At 40.0% G+C, this 23,598-nt stretch overlaps 1 protein-coding gene across 1 annotated transcript in view; it reads right to left on the bottom strand.

Annotated features, from left to right (window-relative positions):
- RIMKLA (ribosomal modification protein rimK like family member A) overlaps positions 1–1,828 on the bottom strand; it is a 72,303-nt gene extending 70,475 nt beyond the window's left edge. Inside the window, exon 1 of the mRNA XM_001367017.3 lies at positions 1,375–1,828. Within this exon, the coding sequence (XP_001367054.1) occupies positions 1,375–1,537 (163 nt within the window). The 5' untranslated portion in view covers positions 1,538–1,828. The remainder of the gene's footprint in view (positions 1–1,374) is intronic.
- Between the last annotated feature and the right edge of the window lie 21,770 nt (positions 1,829–23,598).

Genomic DNA, 23,598 nt, shown 5'->3' with positions numbered 1-23,598 from the left:
CCCTAAGTAGGCCTGAGTCTTGAGGCCTCTGAAACTGAGCCTGTCTCGGTCTGATCCCTTGGTGGAAGGGAGTGGCATGTATGGATGAGTGCTTAAGAATGAAGAGATAAGTGGAAGGTTTGGTGAGCAAACCCGCTGGCCCTGTCAGGCTGGGATCCATAAATTAATAATAATCGGGAATAGCTATTGTGAAGGATAAATCACTTTTAAGTCAGATGGTCCCAAGTTAGAGCACATTTGTTTTAAAGGGAAATTAAAGATGTGTGGGCATTCTTAACCTTATAGGGTCAGTGTCATAGAGGTCAGCACTAATTCCCACAAAAGATCTCTTGGTGTTCCTGGGAGAAGTAAAACTCTGGGTTGAGTAGATCACTAGGCTGAGACAAAGTGGCATTTCTATTCTTAATTTACCTGTTTCTGCTTTCCAGAGGGATTCCTTTAATCACTCTTTCATAGAATGATTAACAAAGATCTCTCTATATGTGACCCCCATTCACATGCCAGCCCTAGGGAAGTTCTCTATATAGAAACTGAACAAATTCAAACAAAACACTGGTTTAGAGGAGCTGACATTAGACCCGAGGTCAACTTTATTCCTCATGCTAGAGTTCATCCCAAACTTTGATAAGATTTCATGAGTTTCCCTCTCTCCTCACCCATGGGAAGCATAGGTTGATTCCTACATTCTATTAAATGTGTCATTTGATTCCTAATGCATATTTCTACAGAACTTTTTTTTTTAAACGAGAATTCTGTGAATTTTGCCATCAGCTTCTCCAAGTTAATACTGTACAACTCTCCAGGTCTTCACAGAAGAGGCATCCGAAAGTAAAAATGTTTGGAAATCTTGGAAAGAAGCTTGATTTTTCACTGACAGCACAGAGGGCTTAGGAATAATTCATGCACTAGGCAAAAAAAAAAATTAAAAACTAAGTTCAATATGAAATTCAAGTTCAGCCATTCTGACGGCAGATGTTATAGTTATATATAATCTTAACAGCTTTCAAGCTCAAAACTCGTTTTTCTTGAGGGTTTTTTATGCGCCAAGAAATGGGGGCATGTCAATGGGACACCCCAGAGATGACTCCAACACTCTCAGAATTGGGAAGAACTGGTTGTTAAAGAGCCGGACTGGCAGAATGAGGGAGGAGAGCCCACAAATGCACCCCGCCGGCTGGTCCAGGAGCCCCCACCCCGTCCATGCACCTGCTCCGTCTATGGGGGCATTGGCCAGGGAAAGCCCAGCGCGCCTCGGGGAGGGGAGGTCAGGGCAGGGGTATCAGATCCCCTCCTCCCCCGAGGGTCCGCACCCCGAAGCGTGTGCAGTGCCGGGGGCACAGAGCATCGCGCCCCCCGCCCTCAGCCCGAGCTCACCGAGGTGGCCGCCGACGACGGTGACGGCGATCTGGTCCATGAGTACGGCCCTGAAGCGCACGTCCTGTTCGGAGCAGCGCTGCCGGAGGGCGCGCAGTATCTGCACCTGCGGGTAGTCCTCACGAATCCTTCGGTCAGTCAGGAACCAGAGGCTGGAGCACATGGTGGCTGAGGGGGAGAGGAGGTAGTCGGGGCTGGGGGCACGAGCAGGGAAGGGCAGGGCTAGACCGCGGCGCCCGCTCGCCTCTCCTCGCTCGCTAGTTCAGGCCGCTGACATCAAGGGTCGGGCGGCGGCGGCGGCTGCAGCTCCGGCTCGGACTCGGGGCTCGGGACCCACCGACGGCCGCGCGCCGGGTATGTTGCACCACAGCTACCGCCGCCGTCACTGCTGCTGTCGCTGCCACCGCCACAGTCACCACCACCGCCTCTGCAGCCCTGACCCAAGCGAGTCTGCGCATCAGCCAATCAGCGCCGCCGCCGCCGCCCGGCCCCAGGGCCTGTCAGCCAATCAGAGCCCGCGCGAGCAGGACGCGGGACGGCGCCTCGGCCCAACTGCAGTGTCGGCCCACCCGGAGCCGCGCCCAGCGCCGGGCCGACGCCTGCTCGCCCGCCCACCCGAGGGACTGGCAGCTAGGAGGGCCAGCGGGTGGGGGCTGTATGTTGGTCGGGTCTCTGGGGATGCGGCGGCCGGGGGCGGAGCCGGGGCCAGGGTGCAGAGGATTGCCCATGCATCCCTCTAGCCGAGCCTGGCACGTGGCCCCGCCCGAAGCGAGAGTCGGTCGGGGCTGGGGCATTACCTCCCCACCCGCACTGCTATTCATCCGAGGGCCCAGCCTCAGGCTCCCTCGGGAAAGGAAAAGGAGGGAGTTAGAGGGTGAGAGGAGGAGAAAGGCGTGGGGCGGGGCGGGAGGGGGGTAGAAGGGGAAGGGGAGGAAAAGAAAAGAGGAGGTAGGGAGAGGAGCAGAGTAGGAAGGGGGATGGGGGGTGGGGGGAAGATGCAGGAGTAGGAGGGTGCGAGTGGCCAAAGCGCAGTGCCGCAGGTTGGCCCGGGTGCTGCCTATGACCATGACCGGGGACGCGGCGGGGTCAGCAGTTCTGCAATCAGTTCCTTCATTACGAACCTAAAGTCTGGCCTTTGAGCTGGTGGGACTTTTAGTGCATAAGGTGGGCTATGGAGCGAAGAAGGGGCCAGAGCGGGATGGGAATAGGCGCCTTCCGAGAGACACCCGAGTGGGGCCACTGTTGGGCAAAAGGGGGTCTGGGGAAGAGGCAATGCGGTGGAGGAAAAGACTTCCGAAATTTTAAATCGGGGGAGCTGGGTGCTGTCCCTTGACCCTGCCAATTAGTTTTTTCCCTAATATTGGGCAAGTCTGGCCTTAAGTTTCTCAACCTTAAAATGGGGGTGGGAGGAGGATGCTGGACCAGATGACCTCTAAGATCTCTTCCAGTTATAAATTTCAGTCTCTAAGGTTTTTTTCCAGCTCTTAAATCTAGGAACCCATGCTAATGGATGTGACCTTGGACAAGTCCCTAAACTCCAAGTTAACTAATCTTTCAAATGAGGGGGATGGACCAAATGGTCCCTAAGATTCTTTCTAGCTCTAATTCTATAACCCTATGCTACTTATGTAACCTTAAGCAAGACATTTCATTTCCCTGGGATTCATTTTCTTCCTCTGGGGAAAAAAAAACACACGAGGGATTAGACTAGTTGATCTCATGAGATCCCTTCCAGCTCTAAATTACTGACCCGGAGAAACTTTCTTGAAGTGATTCTTTCCCCTTCATTATTGGACTTCTCAGGATACCATTATGGGGAAAGCTTTGAATTTAGAGTCAGTTACAATTTAAACAGTTTCAAATCTTGACTTTAAAACTATCCTGTGACTTGGAGCCTTGGTTTCCTCATCTGTGGCATGAGGGGATTGGACTGGGTGAGTGCTGCTGTCCCTCCTATAATTGATGATGAGTGCTGCTGTTTTAAGTCCTATGATTCTATTTACAGTACAAGCCTACATTTGATAATACAATTTAAAAGGGAAAGGGAAAACAAATCCACTAGTTTTGAATCTAATTAGTCAATGTCTTCCTCTGTAAAATAAAGGTGTTGGATTAGATACACTCTGGAGACCCAGATCTGATAGCAACATGTAGACATGAGAGAGCTGGGCTTGAAGCATGAACAGTAATCCAATTTTGTTGTTCAGTCCAACTCTGTGACCCCACTTGGAATTTTCTTGGCAAAAAAAAAATACTGGAATAGTTTGCCATTTCCTTCTCCAGCTCATTTTACAGATGAGAAAATAGAAGAAAACAAGGTGAAGTGACTTGCCTAGGATCACACAACTAGTTAAGTGTTTGAAGCCAGATTTGAACTCAAAGAGGAGTCTTTCTGACTTCACTTTCTCCTGTGCCACCTAGGTGACCCTATTTTATGATACCCTTAATTTTGACCTTCCCACAACTTGTAAAGACCCACCTACTCCACCAGGGTTGCTGTCTGGAGTCTACAAAGGAATTTGAAGGAGAGAGGATGGGCAGTTTTCCTACTCAGAAGGGACTGAGTTTTAGCTTCAACTAATGGTTCATAGAACAAGTTGAAAGAAACCTCAGGTGTAAATATTACAGGATTTAGAGCTGAAAAAAGACCATAAAGCTTTACCTAGCACAAGCATCTTGATTTTATAGATGAGGAAACTGAGGCTAAGAGAGAAGAAGTGACATAGAGATTGTATAGAATCCTAGGATTAGAGCTGGAAGGAGCATAGAGACCACTTGGTCCAACTTCCTTGTTTTACAAATGAGGAAACAAGCCCAGAGATCCAGTGACTTTCCCAGGATTACTCAGGTTTTGTAGTAGTAAATAACAGAATAGAAATTTGAAGTAAAGTCTCCTGATTCCAAATAATTGTTGAAGAAACATTGATCAAGAACTGTTTACAACACAGTCCTTGCCTCCATGGATCTTACTGTCTGAAAACAGGTTAAAAGGCAGAAAATGGTAATTTTTCTATAGGACTGTCATTTGGCCTCTCCCCATCTCCTTTGTTTTTTTTTAACACCAACTCATAGACAATATCTTTAATACAACGTTTTCTTTGAAACAATTTAGTGAAGATATCCAGAGAAGGGGAATGTAACACAAGTTAAATCTGCTTTTATATGTCTCTAATTTTTAAAAATTTTTTCCTTATATTGATCCTCCAGTAACTAGTGTCTCCAAAGTCTTAGCACAATTGTAAACTATTAAAATGGATATATATGTACATACATAAATAAAGTCTTGGCCTATGTACACATATACACATGTATATATACACATATTTACCATCTAATACATAGCTATATTATATATATTATGTATAACATAGGTGTCCACCTTTCACCTAACTCTTATCGATGGCTTCAAGAATCTAAGGATTAATGACAATCTATATATAAGATATGTATAGATACACACATACACACAAAGCTTCTCCGTGGCTTCCTCTGCTTCTAGTTCTCTCCTCTGGGGAGCAAAGTCAAAAAAGGAACATCCCTCTTACACAGAACAACCTTTCTACTACCATTGAGATGGATAATTTTTATCCTATTATATGCCAGTCTCATTCTCTTCACATGTACTTTAATTAAATAAAACTATAGTTAAAAAGCATTCTCTTTCTCTTTGTAGATTCTCCTAAGAACATGTTGGTCACCCACAGAATAGAACATCAGAACTAGGAAGGACTGACGAAACTGAGTAGGACCTAGAAAAGAGGAAAAACTTTTCTGAGGTCACAGAAGTAGTACTGGGATTCAAACCCAGATCTCCTAACTTCAACACCATCACTTTTTCATCGATGTGGCTCCACATATATGCATTTGTATTTATACAATCAGAATTGTCACTAGATTGTTCACCTCTAAGTCCAGTTCTCTGCACACTGTCCTTGGTCCTCACTAGTTCTTGTAAGGGATAGCATGAATATAATCTGTCTCTTCCAACTCTGATATTCTGTAAAAAATGAAAACAATTTATCTTATAGAGACTGAACAAAGAGATGAAAAATAATGAAAAAAATCATAAAGATATTCTCCAATATAAGGAAATAAAAGGCTAGAAAACAAGACTGATCAGGTTTGTAAACTGAAGCATAGTTGTTGCTTAAAATACCTAAATAAAAAAAATATATACATACATACATATATAAAGTATGAAATAAAGAAAACTCACAAACATACAAAGCAATCCAGAATCTAAAGCATCAAAGAACCCCAAATGAAAATGCCACAGATATGGAAAAATAGATCAAGATCAATCTAAACAAAATCAATCATCCAGATGGTTATAGAAAGAATGGAAAAAAGAAACACCAAACCATAGATACATTTGAAGAAAATAAAATTTTGGCCTGGACTTGTGACTTTGGCATAGGGACTTCTGGTAAGGAATATTCCCTCTACCGAGGCAGATTGGAATCTGCTGTGCAACTTATAGCCTTAGATGATAAGAATATTATTTTAACAAATAAGTGTTGGAGAAATTTTCCCAGAGTGGAAATGATTAGACACCCATCCCACAAATGGAAAAATTTTATAAGACTTTGACATACACAAAAGCTGAAAATTAAAAGCTCTGATACACTTAATTATCATATTTCAGAATTCGAAGGCAAAGATTTCCTGTCCAAACATTTCATTTGTTATCTAGCTATTAGTGGCTCCTTGATGACCAATTTAAACTATTGATGCATTGGTTTCTATATAGTACTTTACCTATCTGAAGCAAGTATGTATGGATAAGTTGTTCTGAAACTTAGAACATTCTTTTGAAGTAAAAAGGGTTTTTTTATGAGTAGATGAGAAGCTTCTTGAGAGTTGGGACTGTTTCACATTTGTCTTTGTGTCCTAGCACTGTACCTGGCACACAATAGGAGCTTAATAAATGTTGATTTGAGAAAAAAAATGTCCTTTTCAAAAAGCACCAGTTAGAATCTTAATTTCTCTGCAGCAAAACAGAATCATAAATTTTTAGATTTAGAGTTAGAACCTAACCCCTTTATTGCACAGAAGAGAAAACCAAGACCCTAGAGTGGGCTGATTTGCCCAAGGTTGTATAATAGTAGGAACAGAGAAAGGATTTGGTTCTCACCAAATTCAGCCTTCAAACTAGACAAGAATTCTTACAAGATTTAAAGCAATCAGTTTGATTTTTAAAAATGACCTCTCCTGGACACTTAAACACATTCTATTAGAAAGCAAGTCCTCATAAGGAGTTTATCAGCAAAGATTTTTGGGGAGAACTCTGGTGTTAAACAAAAGAAAAGGATGCTTCAAGTTTTTCATTATCTGTAATCAATAATATAAATATTCAAAATAATTTTGGAATCTCATTTAAAATAAGAAAAAATGCTTTTGGATAAAATAATGTATATCATCATTAATGGAAAGTGTAAACCTCAAATTTCCTTAGACTTATAATTGTTGAAAATTTCACCATTGGGATATTTCATACTTGGAAAATTTCTTACTGATAGTCTATTGGAATGGGAACTCCATTGGCATGGGAGGTTCCTTCTCTTCCCTTCTTAAGATTACTTTAGGACAGAAACCCTTTGCTGAACAATGGAAAGGACTTTGACCTATGCTTAAGCATAGAACAGGAATTTCTTTGAGTCTTGATTGATTTTAAAATTGATACAATGGAGATACTTGGAATAAATCTCCACCCTATTCAGTCCTAATAGGATTGAGTAAGGGCTGCAGCCTAGATCAAAATTTAATTATTCCAATCTCTACCATACTCAAGTTAACAGGATTTAGAAAGGGCTGTAACAAAGGAGTATAGATTTAATCATTGGAAAATATGACCTTCAACAGACATGTGCAAAAAGCCAGAAACCTCTGGGCGGTCCTGGGTTAAGCGAGAGCCTCCATTGACAGGGAAATTGATGAAGAGTGATTGGTAGATGTGAGGACTGAGGGGAGGCAACTTGGATGGTTTCCTTAAAGATAGGAGGGTCTGGAGACTCGAGGGTGTGGTTGTTGAGTTTTTGGAGCGGTGTGGTTCCTGGGCTCGGTGCAAGCTTGCTCTGAAGGAAGCTGAAGGTGGGGGCCTCTGAGACTGTTTCTCCATTTTGGACACGTGAGTAATAGGGACTGATCTCCTTTCTTTGCCCCAGCTATCTAAGGGCTTGGGCCTTTTGGCCCAGCCTAAACAGAAGGGGTATTTAAGCCCTATTCCCTTCTCTCCCCTTTCTCTCTCTATATATATCTCTAATTCCTTTCTTGCTCCTATTGTAATTAAACTCCAAAAAAGGCTGACGGCTGACTTGAGTTTTTCATTTAGGAATTACATAGCTGATTCCTTGGCGACCTTAAATTAATATATATCAGTCTTTTAAAGTGATTCCCTTGTAACAAAAGAAAGTTTATAAATCTATGCATGTTATATTATGGTATATGTATCTTAATGTTGGTTTTGAAATCTTCCAAGGAAAAATAATTAGAATAAACAAAGGAAATAAGCTAGTGATTCTCTAAGAAAAATTTTAACCCAAAGTGGATCAAGCTTCAAGGAATCTTATATAGTTTAAAATTTAAATTGAATTAGTTCCCTCATGACTCATAGATACTGGTGTGTGAGAGAACTAGACAAAACAGGTATTACCTCTTGTGTGGGAAGAATTTCTTCCCCTCTGAGAAACTGGAATACAACATATGCAAAATTTAAAAGCATGGGCTGTGAGCCCAGAATTATCTGTCCAGCAAAGCATAGCAGACATTGATAAACATTTGGACTTTGAAAAGTTTTCAGAGAGGCATGCACCCTTCAAAGAAATCTTTGAACCAGTCAAATTTCCCAACTAAAAAGGAATTAAATTTGAGAACTTAAGAGAAATAACTAATTATTTGAAAAAACATATGTCAATTAACAAAATTGATACAACAGGAAACAGTTTAAATACACCAATATCAGAAGAAACAAGGGACCACTTGAGTGTTTCATTTAGGAATTGCATAAGTGAATTCCTTGGCGACCTTAAATCAATATATATCCATCTTTTAAAGTGATTTCAATATCACAGTGGGGAGATGGTTTTATAAGGAAGTAGTTTGGGATCAATGAAATCATTGTACAATTTCCCAAGTCCTCCTTAGCTTTATCTCATTCTTCTATTCATTCTAACTCAATGTCCAATTGCATGTGTTCTTTGTCTTGTGGCCATCTGGGCTGATCTTGCTCAGTTACATAGATCTCTCTGATGTGGCTTTGCAGTGTTTTGAGGTTGAGTGAAATCAGCACATTGTTAGATGCAAAAAGAGCATTTGTAGGCTTTTCACTTCACTCTTCTATTTGGACTTCAGTAAGATACTGTCCACTGGCACACACATATTTGGTGAGCATGTTTCTTGATGGTAATACTTGCTGAATCATAGAAGAAAGTTACTACCTTCATGTGGATAGAGTGGATTTATCCAGTGAATAGAGTGCCAGGCCTTGAGTCAGGAAGAACCAAGTTCAAATTCAGTCTTAGATATTTACTAGCTATGTCACTCTGGGCAAGTTGCTTTACCCTGTTTGCCTTGGTTTCCTCATCTGTAAAGTGAACTGAAGTAGGAAATGGAAAACTATTCCAGTACCTTTGCCAAGAAAACCTAAATAGAGTCAGGAAGAATTGAATGTGACTGAAAGATGACTGAATAGCATTTGTATGTCCCACCCCCTCCACTTCCTCAAATGGAATGTAAGCTCCCCAAAGGCAGGTTTTTCCCTTTTTTTGGGGGGGGGGTGTCTTTGCATCCCTAGCACCTAACATAGTACCATAGTAGAAAGTAGCTATTAAATAAATGTTTCTGGAATGAAAAAATATCTTTTATTTTCCTCTCCAAAGTTTAACCATGAACTATCTGTCCATTTAGCTTCAATTTCCTTTTGTCTTCTGATTTCGAGATTGATATATTCCATTTCCTCGAGTATTATGTTCCCTCATGATCACAAGGCAAGAATCTCAGATTTAGAAGACCAACAGTTAATGTTTATAGGCAGTCTAGAAACTGTGATTCTTAATACTTTCTGTCCTCATTCAGACCCTTTGCTAGTTATTGCAAAGGTGGAAGGCCATAATGGACTGAGGGCTATCTATATTTTTCTTCATTTCATTGTTTAACTTGACAAGGAAAATTAATTTCCAAATGTGTCAACCACAACCAATCTTCAACAGAGAAGATGGTTTTTCAATGAAAAAGAGGCATTTGAATAATTCCTCTAGGACTCCCCCAACAACAGGGTAATTAGTCTGTTTGAAATGCAAACACTTCAAATGGAAGACATACAAAAAGGCAAATGTGTATAATTAACAAGAAGCCAAGTAATGAAATCAACTCCTTAATGATTCTAAGACAAGATAAGGGCATTTTTAAACATGTATCAATCAAAGGCCAGAAACTGAACAAAAAGATATTTAGGGACAAAGAGATCTGTGAGAATAGATACCTGGGGATTGAATCCAGAGGGAAGGAGAAAGAATTAAAGTAACCTGTTGATTAACACCCATATTCCTTCATAAGTGTGTGAAGATTGGATTTAGCTATCTCCTGATTGTAACAATAAAGATACTTAGCTCTTTCTTTACTGTGAAGATAAAATTGTAATCTCCTGATTGTGACAATGAAGGTACTTAGCTCTTCCTTTATAGTGAAGCTAGAATTGTAAGCTATAGTCTATTTTAAAATTTTAACTACAAAAGGTGTTAAGTAACTACAAAAGGTGAACTTAACAAAAGAGGTGTTAAGGAACCCCAAAAGATAAAATCTAACCAAAGAAGGTGAGAACTAAAGAGTGGACAGTCCTGGAGAAAAGCATCTGCTGTGATTGGTAGATGTGAAAATTTAGAGGAGGTGACACTTTAAATAGAGGAAAAAAAGACTGAAGAGGACAATTAGTCAACAGGGCTTGGAGTGAAGGGTCAGTCACTTGGAGCTGAAGGGAAGAAGGACATTCATTTGGAGAATCTGGCACTGATTTGGAGGAGTGACTGGAAGGCAGACACCCAGACTTCTTTTAGAATATCACTGTTGGTGAGTGAAAAGCTAACTTAGTGACCCCGCCTTTCTGGAGGTGTGAAGCCTCCAGGTAAGGTCCATCTTCTTGAGACTCTCTTCCCCTGGCTGGGGCTTAGAAATTCTAACTGATATCAGAAGAAGCCAGAGTTCTCTCTCTCTCTCTCTCTTTCTCTCTCTCTCTCTCTCTCTCTCTCTCTCTCTCTCTCTCTCTCTCTCTCTCTCTCACTCACTCCTTAATATCTTTCTATTGTAAATAAACTACCATAAATTCCATTTACTTTAGTAATTCATTTGGGGATTTAGAAATTAAATCCCTGGCAACCACCTAATTAATAATATATTCAAAGTCCCAACCACAATTTAAATTTAACAAGTGCAACAAATTATTTTTGCTGTGGGTGAGTAAGAATAACTCAATGGAATTTCATTTGGAGGAAAAAAAAAGGAAGTTAATGATCAGAGGAAGCTGGATATATACTCCCACCCCAATCTAGCTTTGAGAAGAAAGGGAGAAAGAGTCTCTTGAATCTCCTGATCTGACTTCAGGGTTGTGGGAGAGTGGGAGGAATAGTAGTGGGAATGGAGATAAGATGGGGGAGCCCAAAGGTAAGAAAGGATGAGATGAGGGTAAGGGACTATTGAAGTACATTCACATGAAAGAAGTAGTAAGCAAGAGGAACCTCATATGGAGAAGCAGACTTCAATCAGGAGGAATGGACACCTCAGGAGACATTCCCTTCTCTTAGCAAGGGTCTTGGTTGCAGAAAACACATAAGCCTTGATGGATGAATGATTAGTGTAAGGTCATAGATTGAGAGTAGGAGCTATGAGTAGGGAAATGAAATATCTTTCACCAAACCACTCTGCCTTCAGTATGAATCAAGATATTAGGGAGTGAGCTTCATTGGGAAAAGACTCCCTCAAAGAACAAATAAGATTTAACAAACGAAGTTGGGGAAAACCGGCATAGATATGATCTGTGATAGACTAATAGATGAATGGGACCAAGAAGAGAGCAAAATTGTTCTGAAGAAGTCCTATTTTAAATGAATAGTTTACTAGAAGGAGAAAGAAAAAGATTAATGAAGTATATTAAAACTTTTTCAAAAAAATACCAAAAATGAATATTATTCAGCTTAAGAGACTTGAGTAGGAGTCATAAAATGTAGGCCACCAAGAGTATACATTTTTTAAAGTGTGAATGAATAAAAAAGGAAACAAAATGAAGAATGATAGCAGAGTAACCTTGCCAAGTCAACTCACCGAATCTAGAAGACTCAGTGAGGAATCAATTTTCAAGAAGGATGAGCAGAAACAGCAAAGAACTTTGAAAGAGAATCTATAGGAAGCCACACGGAGCTGGAGAAAGTGAAGCTATAAGAAGTCACATGAAGATAACAGAATAGAAACACAGGCAAAGGCAATCATCCCCCCCAAAAATGCCTGGAGTCAAGGAACAAAGCTGCTTGGGCCTTTAATAAGCTGTGTTGGACTAGAGGTTGTGTTGTAGAACCTAATTTGTACTAAGTGCCATAGAATCTTTTTATTAAAATAGATTGTTTGAAGATGTATTTCTTTTTTTTTCATTTTTTAAAAATTTTACTTAATTAAGAAAAATTTCCATGGTTACATGATTCATGTTCTTTTCCTTCCCTTCTCCCATCCCCCTCTTGTAGCCAATGCTCAATTCTACTGAGCTTTACAGGTGTCACTGATCAAGACTTTTTTCCATATTATTGGTATTTGAAGTGTGATAGAATCTTAATCAATGATGGAAAATCTAATTAAATTTTGAATAATATTGGTGGTAACAGTAAGATATAAAACTAAGTGGGCAATAAATAATATGCTGAATAATAAGTGGGTAAAAATAGCAAATCATATTAATAACAATAGCTATGTAAAAGAGGATAATGGAACAAAAATGCTAACATTTTAAAGTAACAGCTAAAGCATTTCCTAGATTAAATATATATATATATATATATATCTGAGATCAGATATTAACAAAATAGAAAAGAGGATTAATGAACTGAATATGTCACTTAAAAACTAGAAAATAAATGAAAAGTATAGAAAGCCAGACCTGGAGAAAGGAGGTCCCAGATTCAAATTTGACCTCAGATACGTCCTAGCTGTGTGACCCTGGACAAGTCACTTAACCCCTATTGCCTAGCCCTTATAATTTTTCTGCTTTGGAAATGATTCTTAGAATAGATTCTAAGATATAGAGTAAGGCTTTAGAAAAAACTAACCCAACCCCAAATAGAAACTGAGAAGCTGGAGGAGGAGAGACACTAAACCATATATGAGAATCCCTAGGGGTTGCATATTGACTTAAGAAAACCACATAAGAACTATATTCTACTGTATTTTTATTTATTTTGTTAAATATTTTCTAGTTACCTTTTAATGTGGTTCGAGCTGTAATTCTGTGAACTAGAGGATATTATTATTTAAAAGATAAAATTTTCTTAAAGGAACAATGCTCTCCTATTTCTTTTCAAATGCTGGGCCCAGACCTTCTTTCACTATCAACCTGAAAAATAACCCATAACCACTAGAGTAGATACATTAGAACAAGTCTTTGATCAGACGAGGGAGACCATGATCAGAAACACCCCAGGACCATCCTGGGATGATCATGTTTTAGGAATAACTGATAGTAATATATCTACTGAGAATTTCTGTTGAACTGTGGAACCCAGGATCATATATATATATATATATATATATATATATATAAATTCTTTTAGGGAGAACAAAAAAAGCAATAAACTGATTATAGGAGGTTATTAAAGATTGAGAAGGGAGGGATATTAGTAGAAGCTTTAGCCCAATCCCAGGTGTTTGGGTGATTGGTGATTGCAAGTGCTTACAGGTTAATTATATTTTTATTAAACTAAGTTCTTGGGAAAAGATTAACATTTGCTTCATAGTTGAATTCCATCTTTGTAGGATGTGGCTAGAATAGCTGAGAATGGATCTCTGGTTCTTCAGAATTAGTGTCCTCTTTCTGTTTTTTTTTAACATTATTTTATTTGGTCACTTCCAAACATTATTCATTGGAGACAAAGATCATTTTCATTTCCTCTCCCCCCCCCCCCCCCCCATAGCTGATGTGCAATTCCACTGGGTATCACATGTGTTCTTGATTCGAACCCATTTCCGTGTTGTTGGTATTTGCATTAGAGTGTTCATTTACAGTCTCTCCTCAGACATATCCCCTCAACCCCTGTAGTCAAGCAGTTGCTTTTCCTCCTTGTTTTTACTCCCACAGTTTGTCTTCTGCTTGCGGATAGTGTTTTTTCTCCTAGATCCCTGCAGGTTGTTCAGGGATATTGCATTGACACTAATGGAGAATTCCATTACTTTCGATTGTACCACAGTGTGTCAGTCTCTGTGTACAATGTTTTTTTGGTTCTGCTCCTTTCGCTCTGCATCACTTCCTGGAGGTTGTTCCAGTCTCCATGGAATTCCTCCACTTTATTATTCCTTTTAGCACAATAGTATTCCATCACCAACATATACCACAATTTGTTCAGCCATTCCCCAATTGAAGGGCATCCCCTCATTTTCCAATTTTTGGCCACCACAAAGAGCGCAGCTATGAATATTCTTGTACAAGTCTTTTTGTCCATTATCTCTTTGGGGTACAAGCCCAGCAGTGCTATGGCTGGATCAAAGGGCAGACAGTCTTTTATCGCCCTTTGGACATAGTTCCAAATTGCCCTCCAGAATGGTTGGATCAATTCACAGCTCCACCAGCAATGAATTAATGTCCCCACTTTGCCACATCCACTCCAGCATGCATTACTTTGCATAGCTGTCATGTTAGCCAATCTGCTAGGTGTGAGGTGATACCTCAGAGTTGTTTTGATTTGCATCTCTCTGATTATAAGAGATGTAGAGCACTTTTTCATGTGCTTATTAATAGTTTTGATTTCTTTATCTGAAAACTGCCTGTTCATGTCCCTTGCCCATTTATCAATTGGAGAATGGCTTGATTTTTTGTACAATTGATTTAGCTCTTTGTAAATTTGAGTAATTAAACCTTTGTCAGAGGTTTTTATGAAGATTGTTTCCCAATTTGTTGCTTCCCTTCTAATTTTGGTTACACTGGTTTTGTTTGTACAAAAGCTTTTTAATTTGATGTAGTCAAAATTATTTATTTTACATTCTGTGACTCCTTCTAAGTCTTACTTGGTTTTAAAATCTTTCCCTTCCCAAAGGTCTGACATGTATACTATTCTGTGTTTGCCTGATTTAATTATAGTTTCCTTCTTTATGTTCAAGTCATTCACCCATTCTGAGTTTATCTTGGTGTAGGGTGTGAGGTGTTGATCCAAACCTAATCTCTCTCACACTGTCTTCCAATTTTCCCAGCAGTTTTTATCGAATAGTGGATTGCGTTTGTCATATACTGTCTTGCTAAGGTCACTTGCCCCAAGTCTATTCCACTGATCCTCCTTTCTGTCTCTTAGCCAGTACCAAATTGTTTTGATGACCGCTGCTTTGTAATATAGTTTGAGATCTGGGATTGCAAGGCCCCCTTCCTTTGTGGGTTTTTTTTTCATTATTTCCCTGGATATCCTTGATCCTTTGTTCTTCCAAATGAACTTTGTTATGGTTTTTTCTAAATCAGTAAAGAAAATTGTTGGAAGTTCAATGGGTATGGCACTAAATAGATGAATAAGTTTGGGTAGGATGTTCATTTTTATTATATTGGCTCGTCCTACCCATGAGCAGTTAATGTTTTTCCAATTGCTCAAGTCTAGTTTTACTTGTGTGGAGAGTGTTTTGTAGTTGTGTTCATATAGTTCCTGTGTTTGTCTCGGGAGATAAATTCCTTAGTATTTTATTTTGTCTAAGGTGATTTTGAATGGGATTTCTCTTTCTAGTTCTTGCTGCTGAGCTGTGTTGAAAATATATAGAAATGCTGATGACTTATGTGGGTTTATTTTGTATCCTCCAGCTTTGCTAAAGTTGTTGATTATTTTGATTAGCTTTTTGGTTGAATCTCTAGGATTCTTTAAGTAGACCATCATGTCATCCGCAAAAAGTGATAACTTGGTCTCCTCCTTGCCTATTTTGATGCCTTCAATTTCTTTTTCTTCTCTAATTGCTACTGCTAGTGTTTCTAGTACAATGTCAAATAGTAGAGGTGATAATGGGCATCCTTGTTTCACTCCTGATCTTATTGGGAATGCATCTAGTTTATCCCCATTGTGGATGATATTAGCTGATGGTTTTAGATATATACTGTTTATTATTTTTAGAAATGACCCTTCTATTCTTATGCTTTCTAGTGTTTTTAATAGGAATGGGTGTTGTATTTTGTCAAAGGCTTTTTCTGTGTCTATTGAGATAATCATGTGGTTCTTGTTGGTTTGCTTGTTGATGTGGTCAATTATGTGGATGGTTTTCCTAATGTTGAACCAGCCCTGCATCCCTGGTATAAATCCTACTTGATCATGGTGGATGACCCTTCTGATCACTTGCTGGAGTCTTTTTGCTAGTATCCTATTTAAGATTTTTGCATCTATATTCATTAGGGAGATTGGCCTATAGTTTTCTTTCTCTGTTTTTGGCCTGCCTGGCTTTGGAATCAGTACCATGTTTGTGTCATAAAAGGAGTTTGGTAGAACTCCCTCTTTGCTTATTATGTCAGAGTTTTAGTGTCCTCTTTCTAACAGTCCTCCAGTTCCTGGGAACTAGGCAAGACTGATTCATAGTCAATTTACTTAGTTTAGTTATTTGTTTTATCTCTGGGAAAGTAAGGAATAGAATTTACTAAAAATGACTTCAAGACTACCTGGAAACCAACTATATACACAGATATACAGATATGTGTGTATATAATATATAAGTGCACCCATTTTATAGAGGGGGAAAAGACAGCTATAGAGAAGAGAGGAGACAGGGAGAGAGGGAGACAGAACAAGAAAAGAGAAGAGTTTAGGTACTTTAGAGGTCATCTAGTTTTTTAATCTATATTTATATTAATAAAATGCATATAATCGACATTATTAGATACTAATTAAATGATTTTTGGATTGTTGTGGGGCTCACAACTATCAGCACAGTGATCCAGACATACAGCAGCTTTTTAAAAAAAACACTTAACGTACGCCTTAGAATCAATACTAGTATCTTTTCCCAGGCAGAAGATTGATAAGGGCAGGTGATAGGGGTTAATCTACTTGCTTAAGATCATGCAACTAGGAAGTCTCTGAGGTTAGATTTGAACCCAAGACCTCCTGTCTCTGGCTCTCAATCTGCTAAACCACCTAACTGCCCCTGAAAGGTTTTTCTTTCTTTCTTTTTTTAAACCCTTACCTTCCATCTTAGAATCAATACTGTGTATTGGTTTCAAGGCAGAAGTGTGGTAAGGGCTAGGCAATGGGGGTCAAGTGACTTGCCCAGGGTCACAGTTAGGAAGAAAAATTTTCATAAAAGGTACTGGCTGGGGCAGCTGGGTAGCTCAGTGGATTAAAAGCCAGGCCTAGAGACAGGAGGTTCTAGGTTAAAATCTGGCCTCAGACACTTCCCAGCTGTATGACCCTGGGCAAGTCATTTAACTCTCATTGCCTAGCCCTTACCACTCTTCTACCTTGGAACCAATACACAATATTGATTCTAAGATGGAAGGTAAGGGGGAAAAAAACTAACTTGCAATTCATAAGGTTTCTTCATCTGTAAAATGATGACAATAATAATACCAGCTTCCCAAAGTTGATGTGAGGATCAAAGGAGAAGATCTTTGTAAAGCACTTAGCAAAGTGCCTGGCACAGAGGAAGTGCTATATAAATGTTAGATATTATTATTACATATATTAATTAATTTGTAATTGGATGTGATGTTGGTAGTCAGATGAAATTCTTTAAAATACATTTTATAATTTTTAAAAAGGACATTGATGACATGGGTCTAGAAATGTATTTGTGTTCCCAGTGAAATTTTCAGAGACTCCAAAATAAATTTTTTTAATATTGGGGAAAGAATATAAAGAACATAGGTGAGAGACCCTTAAAATATTCACCGTGCTGAACTTAAAGTCTAGAAGACCCATGTCCAAATCCTATTTCTTACAATTAATTGACTTGGAGCAAAGCCAATTAGTCTCGGCCTCAGTTTCCTCATCTACAACATAGAGATAATAATGAATTAATGCATTTATTTCACTAGGTTATTGTGAGTCCTAAAAGGGATGCTGTAGGTAAATGGCTTTATCAACCTTAAAGAGCTGTGTAAATTTCAGTTATTATATTATTAATGATAATGGGGGTGAGAATAGTCCTCAGGTCTTGTTGCTTGGGATCCCAGAAGGTTGGCTTATCGGAAGCTATTCTCTGGACTACATTTCCTGGAGGATTGCCTGTTTGACTCCAGAGGGGTGATTTTATAAAGTCCGAGGACCTGAAATGGGAAGGGGTCTTCAGAGAGTTGGGATGTTTATGAGCTGGAGCTGCCAACTTATCGCTGTAGCTACTCAGCCAAAGAGGGGTCTTGCACAATGATGCTGTCATGGTGTCCTCAATCATGTGGTTCCAGCAGGATTCTGACCACTTCAGGAGTGAAGCAAGAGGCTCTGTTGATCTCCAGCCTGCCCTAAATCTTCAGCAGATCTCCAGCCTCCCCCTAAGAGATTCCTGCAGGCTTCTATGAGGCAGATGGCACTGAAACCTAAGCTTTTATCCCTGGGGCTATAAATTATGAAGGTCTGTGTTTTCCTTCTTGATAAAGTGAGATGAGTAAGGATTAGATTATAATTCCCTGGATCCCCGGATTATACCCATTCATTTGTGTTCTGAGGGAAGGGGAAGAGAATCATTCGTGTTGCTACTTGATTTCCACTTGTTATTTATATTGCTTTTATGTCCTAATTAAGGATAGAACATATTGTATTTGGTATATATTCATTTATTTTTATGAAATCTCTTTCAGGTACCTTTTTTCCCTGCCTCATGCTTTTGGTTTCCTTTTATGGATTATCTTTTCCATTAGAATGTAAACTCCTTGGGGGCAGTTAGGTAGCCCTGTAGATAGAGAGCCAGGCCTGGAGATGGGAGGTCCTGGGTTCAAATTGGGCCTCAGACACTTCCTGGTTGTAGGACGCTGGGCAGGTCACTTAACCTCCATTACTTCACTCTTACTGGTCTTCTGCCTTAAAACCAATACAAAGAGGGGAAGCTGGGTGGCTCAGTGGATTGAGAGTCAGGCCAAGAGATGGGAGGTCTTGGGTTCAAATTTGACCTCAGACACTTCCTAGCTGGGTGACCTAGGGCAAGTCATTTAACCTCATGATATTGATTCTTTTTTTTTCTTCTATGATTTTATTTTATTTTTTTTAAACAATATTTTATTTGGTCATTTCAAAACATTATTCATTGGAGACAAAGATCATTTTCTCCCCCCCAAACCCCCCCATAGACGATGCACAATTCCACTGGGTATCACATGTGTCCTTGATTCGAACCCATTTCCATGTTGTTGGTATTTGCATTAGAGTGTTCATTTAGAGTCTCTCCTCAGTCATATCCCCTCAACCCCTGTAGTCAAGCAGTTGCTTTTCCTCGGTGTTTTTACTCCCACAGTTTGTCCTCATGATATTGATTCTAAGGCAGAAGGTAGAAAGCTAAAAAAAAAAAAAAGAATGTAAACTCTTTGAGGGTAGCACTTTTTTTCTTTTTGCTTATGTTTCTATTCCTATTGCTTAGCATAGTGCTTACCAGCTAGCAAACACTTAATAATGCTTGTCTGCTGACTGATTGGCAACTTCTTTATGGTCTTGTAATTGATTTTTTTAATCCTTTCCTTCCATCTTAGAATCAATACTGTGTATTGGTTGCAAGGAAGAAGAGTGGTAAAAGAGCCAGGCCATCAGGGTTAAGTGACTTGCCCAAAGTTACACAATTAGGAAATGTCTGAGGTCATATTTGAACCCAGGACCTCCCATCTCTAGGCCTGGCTCTCAATCCACTGAGCCACCCAGATACCCCTGATATTTTTTAAGTGAAGAAATTGACACTCAGAGACTTTGAATAGCATCCTAAGATTATATAACTAGTCAGTGTGGACAACTAGGTGGTGCAAAGGAGAGAGTACAGGTCCAGAGTCAGGAAGACCCGAGTTCAAATTTGTCCACAGATTCGTAGTAACTGTTTGACCCTGGCAAATCACTTAACCTCTGTTTGCTTCAGTTTCTTCATCTGTAAAATGAGCTAGAGAAGGAAATGGCAAACCATTCTGGTACCTTTGCCAAGAAAACCCCAAATGGGGTCACAATGAATGGGAAACAACTGAAAGGACTGAACACATAAGAAGGCTGGGAATCAAACTATGTCTTATCAACCCATTATCTTCCCAAGTGTCTGACCCCTCCAGCCTAGAGTTGAATTGAGTGAGAGAAAGACACTAGAAACCAAGGAAGAAGCAAAGAGTATTTTAATGTATTTTTCTCAGAAGAATGAATGCATGTAGGAACCCTGCTCCTAAGGAAAGGAACCCTTTAGATCCAGAATTTCACCAGTTATTATTGTTTGAAAGCTGTAGAAGAGAAGGAAAAAAACACAGCATCATTGCTTGAGGAAGAAGTATTACAGCAAATTCTTTATAGTAAGTCCTTAGAGTAACTTTGGGGGTATCATAGAGATAGTTTTATAACATTTGTCTTGTCAGGAAATCTCTGGAGCCCTTCCTGTTGAGATAATGAGCATCATATCAGGAAAGTTCTAGGATTGTTCTCAATCCAGGTCCCGTTGGTGCAGTTAGGGCAAGGTTCAGTTGGTAGGTCTCCATTTCTCAAGCTAATGCTTATAGTCATAAAGGATTATTGTTATGTGTCAAAAAAAACCCTGGAAAAATGAAGGCTTGAGCAAATTCCACCAATTATTGGAGTCAGTATTCCTTTTACTTTCTCACTCTCCAGACCCCAAATCCATTATCCTTTTCACCTTAAGGCATTGACTTTATATGCATTTACTGATCAAAGCAATAGGTATTTATTAATCACCTACTACGTGCTGGACACTGTCCTAGGTGCTATAGATACAAAGAAAGTTCCCAAGGAGCTCATCTTCTAATGGGAAAAGCAATATGCAAAAACTGTTTTCACACAAGATATAAAAGATGAATTGCAGATAATAATCAGAGAAAAGGCACTAGCAAAGGGAATTAGAAGAGGCTTCTTGAAAAAGGTGAGGTTTTAGCTGAGTTTTGAGGTAGTCAGGAAAATTAAATGACAGAAATGAAGAGAGAGAGAATCCCAGGTATGAGAGACAGCCAGTAAAAATGCAGAGTTGGGAGGGCAGCTGGGTAGCTCAGTGGATTGAGAGCCAGGCCTAGAGATGAGAGATCCTAAATTCAAATCTGTCCCTAAACACTTCCTATCAGTGTGACCCTGGACAAGTCATTTAACCCTCCCCCCCATTACCTAGCCCTTACTGCTCTTTTGCCTTAAAACCAATACATAATATTGATTCTAAGGAGGGGGATAAGGATTTTTTAAAAGGCAGAGTTGGAAAATGGAGTGTAAGGAGTAAAGAAAACTGAAAAGATAGTGGGGGACAGGTTATGAAGAACTTTAAAAGTTAAACAGAGGATTCTATGTTGAATCTTGGAAGTGATAGGAACCAGTGGAAGTTAATGAATGGGGGAAGATGGTGACATGGTTAGACCTAGGCTTTAGGTAGATTTAATTTAACAACTGAGTCCAGGATGAACTGGAATGGAGAGAAACTTGAGGCAGGAACACTATCTAGGAGACTATTAAAATGGTCTTGTGGCAGGGTTAAAGGTGAGAAAGGACTACATACTGGAGACTTTAAGGAGGTCAAATGGACAGAACTTGGCAACTGAATAGATGTAGATGAGTGAGAGAGGAATTGTAATTATGGAAGACTAAGATGGTGTTGCCCTGTATTGGATTTGGGGAGGACTGGTGATGGGGAATGGAACAGAGCTGAGATGTCAGAGTAGGAGGAGGAGCCAAGATAGCAGAGGGAGCACAGCCAAGCTTTCTTCTACATCTCTTCCACAAAGATTTAGAAAATACACAAACCCTGCCCTTTGATCCAGCCATAGCACTGCTAGGTTTGTACCCCAAAGAGATAATAAGGAAAAAGACATGTACAAGAATATCCATAGCTGTGCTCTTTGTGGTGGCAAAAAAATTGGAAAATGAGGGAATGCCCTTTGATTGGGGAATGGCTGAACAAATTGTGGTATTTGTTGGTGATGGAATACTATTGTACTCAAAGGAATAATAAACTGGAGGAATTCCATGGGGACTGGAATAACCTCCAGGAATTGATGCAAAGCGAAAGGAGTAGAACCAGGAGAACATTGTACACAGAGACTGATACACTGTGGCTCAATGGAATGTAATGGACTTCTCTACTAGCAGCAATGCAATAATACAGGACAATTCTGAGGGACTTATGAGAAAGAACACTATCCGCCTCCAGAGAAAGAACTGTGGGAGCAGAAACACAGAAGAAAAACAACTGTTTGATCACATAGGTTGGTGGGGCTATGACTAGGAAAGTAGACTCTAAAAGATCACCCTAGTGTAAATATTAATAATAAGGAAATAGGTCTTGATCGATGTCACATGTTAAACCCAGTGGAACTGCACATCAGATATGGTAGGGGATAGAGGAAAAGGAGGGAAGGAACATGAGTCTTGTAACCATGGGACAATATTCTAAATCATTTAATAAAATAAAACAAAAGAAAATGCACAAACCATGTCTTGATAGGGAAATAAATCTAAGAAATAAATCTATGAATCACATAGAGTCATTTTTCCAGCTCAGGTTGGCATAGAGGACTAAAGAGATCTGTTGACACTAAGGACAGAGAGTCTATGTGAAGCATTTTAGATCAGAGTGACTGAAAATGGACCAAGAATGTGTCTAAGAGCAAACAAAGGTCCTAGAACAATACTAATAACTTCTTGCAGGGTGAGGTGCCAACTTGCAACGCTGTTGCTCACTACCCAGTTTTGAGTCACGTAGGATTGGCTTAGAAGAAGACCTACACCTGGGGATAGCTTTTCAGGGTTGTGGTCACAGGCTGTGACCTGAACAAATTCAAAAGTATGTGGCTACTCTGTGGCTCTCACCTGAGGAGCAAAGAGGAATCTCAGTTCCAGCCAATAGTTCAGTTTGAAGCCTGGGGGTGGGATAGGGGTGGGGTATAACTAGGGCAGGAAAATGAGAGAAAGAAAAGGGATGCCTGCAGTTCTGTTGCTTTGAATCTGTAGAGCTTTCCATTTGGCTGATAGGAATTGAGTTCAACAACAGTCTACTAGAATTTCCAACCAGGAATAAGTCAACAAGATTCTTGTATTGACCCAAACATGAGTCATGAATTTGTGGAGCTCAGACAAGGAGAGTAATTAGACTTGGCCTTAAACCAGACCACTTCCAGAGCACTAAAAGCTTGTAGGTTCCCAGCCTGAGTTGTCTCTGAAGTATTTGAATACCACCATGCATATTTAATATCCCAAGTATACTATAAAACAGTGATGGTGAACCTTTTAGAGATGAAGTTCCAGGTCCTGCCTCCACCCCACCCCCCAGATTGAATGCTGTGCCCCTCCCACCTATCAAGGACTGGGCATGCTGGAACTCCCCTCCCCCCACTTACCCCACCCAGGGGAGGGAGGAAGTGCTTCCATTGGGCTCCTGGGTGGAAGGGTGGGTGAAGTGAGGAATGTCCTCAGCAAGTATAGAGAGGAAAAGGGGAGTGGCCCGAGTGCTCCACTTTCCTCCAGCTCTGCCATCTGTGAGTTGTCTACCTTACCCTCTGTGTGCTTCCATTGGACTGCAGGAAAGAGGGGTGGGGGATATTTAAAAAATCTCATCAGGCACAGTAGATATGGGGAAGGGAGCTTCTCCTCTTGAGTCCCTCTGCCTTTCTAGTAATAAACTGGGGGGGGGGGATGGGCCTACAGAGAATATTTTGCACGCCATCTTTGGCATTCATGCCATAGGTTCATCACACTGCTCCAGAAAGACCCAAATGGAAAAGCTCAACTGAAACATTCTCCACAGAAGTTCAGATCTAATACAAAGTTTTAAGTCAAGAAGAAGGTTGGAAGACACTAGATGACAGAGTGGATAGTAGGTCTGGAATCAGGAAAATCTTAGTTCAAATTCAGCCTCAGA

This window comes from Monodelphis domestica, chromosome 4 (assembly GCF_027887165.1).
Source record: "Monodelphis domestica isolate mMonDom1 chromosome 4, mMonDom1.pri, whole genome shotgun sequence".
NCBI lineage: Eukaryota > Metazoa > Chordata > Mammalia > Didelphimorphia > Didelphidae > Monodelphis > Monodelphis domestica.
The sequence above is the reverse complement of the archived record's forward strand: the minus strand, read 5'-3'. Positions and strand labels throughout refer to the sequence as shown.